Below are 9,749 nucleotides of genomic sequence, written 5' to 3' on the forward strand. Positions count from 1 at the left end.
CACTGATCCCAAGGTATTTGCAAAAAAGTTATCAGAAAGCCACGTGTAATTTTCAAGCATTGTTCAGATACAAATGGCTGCTACATTTTTTCCATGCAGGTGACTCTTAATGGTTTTCAGGTAGAGAGAGAGAAGCAGTGACTTGCTCTGCCATCCCAAACAGGGCAGTCTTTGAAACCATAAGGACAGTATGTGTTGTATTCAGTATCTAGGCACACAGCTAAAGAAACTTTTAAATGAATGAATAAACATTCAAATACAGTGCACTTGAGTAATGTAGGGGTTCTATCCACTGGGGGAAGCCCTGCCCAGAGCAGAGTCTGAGATTGCTTTTCCTGGTAAGGAGCCTGTCAGAACAGCACCTGCTTTGGCAGAGTTGTCTCAGGCTGACATCCATTCTGAAATCTGCATTTTGTTTTGGCAATACACTTCTGTAAACTCAAATGGCATTCCAAAGTTAATGTTTATTAACTATAGATTGTATTTTTCCCTTCTATTCTAGAACTTGTCCTTCTTTCTGAATCCACCTTGTGCAAAGTGGTCTAAGCTCTCTGAAGTGCTGAGCTGGCAGTTTTCTTCTGTAACAAAGAGAGGACTTAACGCAGATCAGCTGAGCATGCTGGGAGAGAAGCTACTTGGTATGGTCTGCTTCCATCACAGGTGGCCTCTTTGAATGGAAGCTAGTTCTACATCTTTTCTGCCATCTATTTTAAGTTTGCATTCCCTTTCACACCTTTCACCCCAAAAAAATATTCCTGTTTTCAGTATGGTAGAGTTTGTAAATGAAGGTCAGGCCATGGAAGGAAGTCTGCAGTTCTAACTGCATGGCATATCTGTTTTGTTTTTAAATCCATCTCCATTAGTTTCAACTTCATACATGCCCTCAACTACAGAGGGGGTTTACTCTATCAGCATAAACACAGTTGCACTATCAAAGTGGAAACACTGTGAAACTAGTAAAGGATATAAAACTGAACATCTCCCAGATGGGAGTCCCTAGGAAAAGTCTAACATTGTTTCCAAACCCCTTGTCAGTTTTTCTGGTAGGAAAGTCACCTGACATTGCTACTGAGCTTGCAGAGCAGACTCTTGATAAAAATACTGTTGATTCAGTAGATTTAACTAGCCTTAAGTTTCAGGAAGAATTTTTATTTAAAGGGATTTGACATTAGTAGCTCTAGGTGGCAAATGCATCACTACAGTCCCCAATTCCCTTCCTCTAATTTCCCCAAGACATAAGGTCTGACAAAAAAAAAAAAAACCTTAATGATATAATAAATTGCTTCTCAGAATTCTGCAAGATGAGTAATTTTTTTTTATTTAATTAACCATCATGAAGACAAAATGACCACTGACATATTTCTATGGTAAATTTCCATTTCAGAGATTTTGTCAAGCTCTGCTAAGAACAGTAGGGATGCTATTTAAAGCTTAAGTCTACAGCTAGAAATATTTCACTACTGAAAAAATCCAAGTAGTTGAACACTATATATACACAAGTTTCCTTGGCACAAGGGGGCACAGAATCTTAACAGTGCCAAGGTACAAGTCTCCTGCTGGTTTTGTGAAAGCTGACAGAATCTTGGTCTGTAGCAGCATCAGAAACAAGCTTCCTAACCCAATTTATTTTTAGAGAGGTAAGAAAAAAGAAACATATTTCTGACTTCATTGAAATCCATGGAATGATCTGTAATGGAGAGGATCTGGCTCTGAATACAGTCAGGGTCTGCAAAGCTCTAGCAGCTGTAGTCATAGGATAGAATTTTTTCTTTGTGGTTTGGGTACAGTTGTGAAACATTGTTGACTTAGAAACAAGACAGGGCAGTGGGAAATGATTGCAACAGGAATGAGATGAGTCTGTGGTTGAGGCAGACCTAGGAGTCAGGAGTTTCTAGGGCAAAAGCCTACAAGTCATCACAACTGAGACAGGAGTGTTTCATCTCAGAAAGCTATTGTAGGGTCTGCTGAACTCCTACAAAAAAATCTTGTGGGTTGAAGTTTCCTTGTTTTATTAGAGAGATGATGTGCAAGATAAGTGTCAGAATGAATTGTTCCCATTACACAGGGTCTGTTTAAATCCTTTTTTTTTTTTTTTTTTTTAAAGTCCTTTAAATCCTTCAAATGAACTTTCCCAGGGGAGAACTTTGCAACACTCAGAACTCAGGTCTATAAGTACTTTCCTTTAAACCTTATCAAGTAGCTTACAGGACTGAAGTAAATTTATTCTATTCAGGGCCAACAAGTGGAGGATCTCATGATGGCCTAATTCCTTGGACAAGATTCTGCAAGGTATGAACACAGTTTAAAAATTGAGAGCTTTGTTTTGGGGTTTATTTAAGGTTTTTTTTTTTTTTTTGGGTGTGCTTTCTTTTTTGGTAGCATACCTTAATTATTCTAGAGCTTACATGATTGTAGGAGGTTTTGGTGGTGAGGTTAAAGCAGCAGCAGCAAAAATAGCTTACATAGGAAGGAGTTTACCAGTAGGACTCTTCACATTTTGTTTGGCTTGAGACCCTAAACTGGTATAAATAAACAGGAGAGGAAAGCAGACAGGAGGGGACTCTGGGAGAAGAACAAAGCTCTGGTGACCTCCAAGCACTCAAGTTCATTAAAACATGTGTCCCACAAGAAACTGAAATCTGGGTGTGAACAGAAGGCATCTGTAAGCTGTTCTGCTAGCCAGCCTGGTTGAGAGCCCCCATGTGTGTGGGTACTGTAGGCTCAGGCAGGCATCTCTCTGCACTGCCTCTTGCCTTAAGATTCAGTATGTGCCTTATTCCCAATAGTTTGTGTCTTTCTGGAGTAGAGAAACAGAAACAGGGGGGGAAAAAAAAAAAAAAAAAAAATCAGAGAATATGAAGAGGGTGGGGTAAAAAAAAAACAAACACTTGTTTCCTTTATGCTCAACTAAACTCATGTTTCACTAACTCTGTTCTCCCTCACCCCTCCTCTGCCTTTCCATATTCTAAATTTCAGGAAAATATAAACGATAAAAATTTCCCCTTTTGGCTGTGGATTGAGGGAATCCTGGAGCTCATTAAGAAACACCTCCTATGTCTCTGGAACGATGGGTAAGACATCAACAACGACAGTCATTGCCTCACACCTCTTTTTGGCTAGCAACTGCACCCTCAAGGTTGTGAGGGTGTTTGTGCAGATACTTTGGATCCAATCAAGTGGAACTTGCAGCGAGAAAAATCAGAGGAAAATGAATTCTAGTAGTGAGGAAGCCTGTAGTGAGGCATCTGCTTAAAGCAAAGCCATCAGATGACCAAGCCTGTCCCATTTAAGTCACAGAGCAGGGCTTTGAAGGTTAGCTGTTTTTTTCCCTCTGCTGCCCCTGTAAATAGGTTCTTAGAATAAAGCCTCTTTTGTGTTTGACAGGGAAGATCAAAGTACAACAAAGTATAAGTTATAAAATGATCATCCATCTTAAGAAAACCAAACGCCAAGCTTTATTGTGAGCCACCTATAGGTGGCAGCCAGACTCTGAACTTCTGTACCTGCACTGTGAGTCCAAAAAGTGGCCTCTACTGTTTTTAATAGAGTGTTATTAAGCAGTAAGACTCTGCCCAATGAAACCAGGTCCCTTTTCCCTTTAATACTGGTTGAGTAAGCTTTTGATTCTGGTATGGCCGATCTCAGAAGTAATTGCTGCCAGAAACAGGTTTGGCCAAGGTCCCAGCCCTGCATTTTAGGTTTAGCCACACTGAAGCCCTGTCAGTAGTGCACTCACAGCAGAGCATCCTAGTGTCCCACAAGTCTACAGCAGGAGGATTGCTCTGTCTTAGCAAGATTCAGCATTCAGCAGCAGGCTTCAAATTGTTACCCCCGAGCTCCAGGTGAGTTGTGTCAAAGCTCTTTATAATGCAAGCTTTGTTTCACTGCCTGAAACCTGGATATTTCTTAGCCAGGTGGACTCCAGTGCAGTGGGAATGTTTGCCACCATTTGAAGCAGAGCTGGAGTTCTGTCCTGCTTGGTGTTCCTCCTCAGTGTGGCTTTGTGCCTACAGGACTGGTTCTGCACACAGCTCTGACAGTATCCAGTCTCAAGTAGCATTACTCATGGCTCAGTTATTAGAGCAATCCCCTGTTTAGGGCTTAACAGAGAGAGGTGCAAGTTAAATCCTGGATGTAGTCAAAGCCAGAGATTTAGTACTATTAGTTTTTCTCCCTTCTCAGCAGGCTATGTTAGATAGTCACAGATCTTTGTTTCCTAGAAAGTGAAACTGAAGGGAAAACTTGCCAACTACAAAGATACTATAAATTTCTCTCTTTCCCACCTAAGTATTCCTTAGGATAGAGACTCCCCTTGTATAGGAAAGCAGTAGTATTACAGCCTCAACAAGGGTTGCCTTTCTTCATCCTTGAGGGATGGAAAGGCAGAAGACTTTCAGTGTACACAGGATATTTACTACCAAACATATTTGTTACCTAAAGACATACTTGGTACCATTAAAAAAAAAAAAAATCAAAAATACCAAATAAACTCAAAATAAACCCCCCATAAAACAGGACAGCTTACAGCATCTACAGTTCCAAGCAAAATCATTATTTGGTAGTTTTGGTGCAAAAAGCACTTTCCCTAACTTAATGCACAGCAGGACAGTAGTAGTTGTAGCCAAAACTCCATTACTGATGGACTACTTTGAGGAATAAGAAGCAATGCAAAGAAATTCTGACTTTTTTTTTAAAAAGCATTTGGGGTTTGACCAGGGCTGTTTGTACAACTCCCTCCCCCAGTACCTGTTCAGACCAATCCATTTCCAAAGAGTAACCACATTGGCCTCCTTGCCTACACAGTGACATTTCCTGAGCACAGTGAATTTGGGGAAGGTGAAATCACACAAGCTAAACAACTCCTCTAGAAAATGCACACAAGGAGTAAACCAAAGCCCACACCTGCATGGATGCAAGCTGGTAGCTAGCAAGCTTTGTTTCATCAGCCAAAGCTGATGAAATACACTTCACAGACTTGTGAAGTTAAAACAGCTGGTTAGGCTCTGGCCATGTGACACATATTTAACTTTGCTTCTCCTCCCACCACCCAGCTTTGACACCAAAGGACACTCTCTTACTCTGAGCCCAGAAAAATGCTTGTATAAGCCACCAGGCCAAAAGAAAAGTGAGGAAGGCTGTGGTGATTCATGGCTTCCACAGGGCAGCTCCAGCTGTTCACAGGCCAAAGCATTCTGTGAGCCTTTTACAAGTGCTTCAGCTCTTTTAACTGACAAAAACTTCATTTTCCCAGCTAGCCCAGCATAGCTTCAATTTTGTGTTGAGGAGTAAACTCAGCTTTTTCTTCTCAACATTGCAGCTGCATCATGGGTTTCATCAGTAAAGAAAGAGAACGTGCCTTACTGAAGGACCAGAGCCCAGGAACATTTTTACTAAGATTCAGTGAAAGCAGCAGAGAGGGAGCAATCACGTTTACTTGGGTAGAAGGATCTCAAAATGGTAAGTCAGGAACAGAGAACATACTCATCTTCAGAACATAAGCCTGGGTCAGAACAAGAAGTCTTTATGCTCTCCTCTTCCACACTGAGCAGCAGCACAATGCACCACTCCAGCAGTCCCCACCCTTCCAAGCAGTAGCAGGCACAAGCCTTACTTGGTACTGGTCTTAACTGAAACCTTTGACACTTGCCAGGTACTGCTTCTGGCCTGGAAGTTAACCATTGAGGACCAACTGCTTAGGCTGTCTCCTCTGCCTCCTGTGGTTCTCTCTTAGCAACAGACACAGCTGCATCCCCCTCCAAACCCATGGCACCTTCCCCAGAGAGGTTTCTCTCCCAGGAAGAGTTCATTGCAGGCACACTCAGCCCTCTGTACTGCTGCTCTCTCCCACCCCTTCACCTGGTGCACAGCAGTCCTTTCTCAAACAGCTTTACCTCATGGCTCAGCACATCTCTTCCTTCCTTCCCACCTTCTCCCCAGGTAAACACCACAGTCACTCACCTCATTTCCTAAGCAGTTCTTCCACGTCCCAAAGGAGGACTGATGAACAGCTTGCTGCTTCAGTTAGCTGGGCTACTCCTCCAAGCAGCCTAGAGCCTGGAAAAGCTGTAAAAAAGCTCCTCTCTATCCAATTGGGGTTCTTCCCTTATCACAGTTCTTAACCCCACCTGCCAGGACAGTGCAGCTGCTGACGCTTCACTTGGATGAGCCCAAGACCTACAACAGCTGGTAGAGGAGCTGCTGAATGTGCTTGGATGGCTTCTTTCCCTTTACTGCCTTCATACCCGAGGCACCCAAAACTTGAGCAAAGAAGGGTGATAGCACTTGGAGCATCCAGGGTGTCTGTTTTTCTGATACATAAGAGCTCCAAGTGGTGCATGAGGGTCAAACTTCATAGCAGGCAGAGGAGCTTGAGTGACATCATTTGGAAGAAGGTTGAAAAGGTAGCACAACTTAAATTAGCTGATGAAATGCTGCAGTTAATGCCACAGACAGGTCACCCCAGTCATTCTGAACACAAAATGCAGCAAGAGCCATCACTATATGGTATCTCCCTCTGTCTTCCTGCCCCCCAAAACTATTGTGCTCCCTTTGACAGCCACTAAAGACCTACCTGCAGCAGCAGTCGGTGACATCCAGGTGAGCCTTCTGCTCACATCACCTCTGAATTTGTGGAGGTGGCTGCAGCTTTTCTGGACAGCTCGAGGGAAAAAAAAAACCTTTGAAACCCCCTTTAAGAGTTGCTGCTTCTGTGCCCTGCAGAGCCCCAGTTCCACTCGGTGGAGCCGTACACCAAGAAGGAGCTCTCTGCTGTCACCTTCCCCGATATCATTCGCAACTACAAAGTGATGGCAGCTGAGAACATTCCTGAAAACCCCCTGAGGTTTCTGTACCCAGCTATACCCAAAGACAATGCCTTTGGCAAATACTACTCCAGGCCCAAGGAGGGTGAGTGCTGTAAATGGCTCATACGGTCTAAGTGTGATGATTGTTCCTGAGATTTTGGGCAGCAGTTGGGCTGGATGTCTTGGCAGCCTGTCCCACCCTGGAGTGCTGCCCAGCTGACAGGTGAGAACAGGCACTGTCCTGTGTTGAGCTGCAACTATTTCTGTTCAGCGATTTTACTTTTCAGCTAAGTCTCTTCTAGCTTTAGTAGGTTAAGAAAAGGTGTATTTTTAAAGAGGCACAACACAAGATCCAGTCAGATCAAAAACTGAAAACGTAAGTAAGTGTCACTGGCCCTCTAATTCCACTTCCATGTGAGCCTGTGAGATACTTCAGAGGTGTAAGTAAGTTCCCGCTAACAGCTGGAACCACGACTCATATTTGGCTGATCCTGGCTGTGTGGGCCTGGCAGGATGTGTTCAGACACCTACATCAAACTCTAGAGGAGGTTTTGTTCCTCACTCTCTATGCAGGAAAAGAAAAAAGGAATAAATTAACCATAGTGCTGTAAAATGCATGAGAGAGACTCACATTATCTGGGTCACGGGCTTTATTTTTGGAACAATAAAGATAGCAATGTGAAGTAAACTTGCTAAAAAAAAAGAAAATCAAGCTTTTTTTTTTTTCCTCCTTGAAGCACCAGAGCCTATGGATTTGGATGGTCCCAAGGGAAACGGCTACATCAAGACTGAATTAATCTCTGTGTCTGAAGTGTAAGTTTCCACCAAAATGCTGGATTTCAAGGAACTGATCACAAGCTTTGGCTGTAGTTATGCTCTTCACAGTATTTAAGGTGTAGGTGCCCCTGTCCAGTCTTTCTTGTCTTTCTCTTGGAGGGTCTGATCACAGCACACCTCCTTCACGCAGTGCTTTGAAACACTGTTTTTAGGTGCAGACCCTAGAAGCTTGCGGGTGGTTGTACTGGGAAATAAGTTCTTGAAAAGCAAGTGCTCAAAGGCTTGTTGGACTTGTTGGATCAGAAAGTTGAGTAGTCCCAGGTTTCACATGAAGCTGTGCTGGCTTTGCAGAGTGTGGTGTATGGCTCACAGGCTGGGTCCTCTTCACAACAGACCTCATTAGTGGCCCTTCTGGACTTGGGGCCAGACATGGCAGCCCAGCTGTGACTCACTTCTTCACTGAAGGCTTTTCTCCCTTGTATTAGCCACCCTTCTAGGCTCCAGTCTCCAGAAAATCTGCTCCCCATGTCTCCTGAAGAGTTCGACGAGGTGTCTCGGATGGTGGGCTCAGCAGAGATTGATACTGTGGTACGTACCATAAACCAGCCTGTAGCAGGAAGGTTGAGCCAGAACTTGCTTTTTTTTCTTGTTTTTTTCCCTTTAAACACATCGGACACTTGACAGCAGCTAACACTTCAGAACACAACTCTTCAGATGGGTAGGAAAAGCTGGGAATCCAGAGTTAGACTGGGATTGCTGTCAGGTTTGGTTTCCACTGTTTGTGAGGATAGAGGTGAAGAACAGGAGAGCAAAGCCACCTGTGTGTAGCTGGCAGGGGAGGGGAAGCAGGAAGGGAAGGGAAGAAGCAAGGAAGCAAGCTGCAGTCCTTCCCGGGGAGTCTGGGTGGGCAGGAAGGCCAGAGCAGGAAAAAACAGAAGAAAAATTCCACATTAAAATTAAATTCTCCCCCCGGGGTAGTTTGATCCCGAGCTGGTTGTGCTCTGTGGTTAGCAAAGCCTAGGGCACGAGGGCTTCACCTGGCTTCTCTGACTGACGTTTGCTTTCCTTGTTGCAGATGTGTTCAGCATATTCCACTTAGAGGCTGGGCTTCGTACGGCACCATTAACGCAGCTCATCAGCTTACGCACCCCGCGCTGCAGCCACTGCCTTGGTGACACACTTCAGCTCTGGCTTCCCAGCCTGAAGGTCCAGTAGCAGTTTTTAAGAAATGGGAATATAAACAGCAGTCCTCACACGCACCGGGTTTTGTTGGGAAGCTCTTTGTTTAAAGAATTTCCAGTTAGCAAGACACCGTGCCAGAGTGGGAGAAGAGAGGGGGACAGGAGTGAGAGGTCCTCAGCAAGAGTGCTGGGAGAAATGGGCATTTTTTTTGCTTCAGGAAATTAGTTAAATTGAATGTTTAAAACAGTTGGCTGTACATAGAAGGCTTCACAGGAAAACTAGTTCTTTTGCAGAGGTTCTGTTCAAAAAGCTTGCACCTTCTGTGTAACTGTTTCTGAAGAGCTGTCAGAGCTTAGAACTTTAATCTGCATCCCAGAAAGGAGAGAGGAGAAGGGCATGGCCTACTGAGTGAACATTTCCTTCTCACCTGTTCCCTAAGGCAAGGTCTTCTTGTGTAGGAAGCTTAGCACAATCTTTCTCATTCAGAGCACTTCTTAGGACAGCACCTTAAAGCTGCACTGGCACATGCTGAGCTTGCACAACCCAGGCTATGCACAACCCAGGCTCCAGCTTCCCCAGGCTCCACTCCCCCTGTCTGACAGCAGCAGTGGACAGCACACGAACCTTAAGCGTGCAGAAGGGGTTGGAGTATGTTTTTACTCACTGTGTTTAACCTGACACAGTGAGGATATGGCCCCTCCTGTCTTTTACGATAATACATGCCCCTTTTAGGTTATAAGAGAGAGAAAGGAACTTAATTTTCCCCTGCACTATGAACCAGGGCATTTATTTAACTGTTGCTTTGAATAGCTAGAAGACAATGCTAATTAAGTGGTTCTGCAGTTCAGGATAATGCACAGGAAAGGTGAAGATGTTAATTTTATACCAACAGCTGCAGGAGATGCAGTCTGTGCTACTTAAAGGGGGTTGGACCAGCTGACCTCTGTGGGTCCCTCCAGCCTCAGCCTGTTGTGGCAGTGGCTAAAG

At 44.1% G+C, this 9,749-nt stretch overlaps 1 protein-coding gene across 1 annotated transcript; it reads left to right on the plus strand.

Moving 5' to 3' along the window:
• Positions 1–502: 502 nt before the first annotated feature.
• LOC103770218 (signal transducer and activator of transcription 1-alpha/beta-like) lies at positions 503–8,679 on the plus strand (the record flags this gene model as incomplete). Its single annotated transcript, XM_008937471.1, has 8 exons — positions 503–638; positions 2,234–2,289; positions 2,977–3,071; positions 5,318–5,457; positions 6,721–6,906; positions 7,541–7,616; positions 8,066–8,168; positions 8,656–8,679. Coding segments are annotated over 8 exons (816 nt in total), but the record flags the coding sequence as incomplete, so codon positions are not given.
• Positions 8,680–9,749: the final 1,070 nt, after the last annotated feature.

Source organism: Merops nubicus, unplaced genomic scaffold (genome assembly GCF_000691845.1).
Source record: "Merops nubicus isolate BGI_N331 unplaced genomic scaffold, ASM69184v1 scaffold12183, whole genome shotgun sequence".
NCBI classification, from domain to species: Eukaryota; Metazoa; Chordata; class Aves; order Coraciiformes; family Meropidae; genus Merops; species Merops nubicus.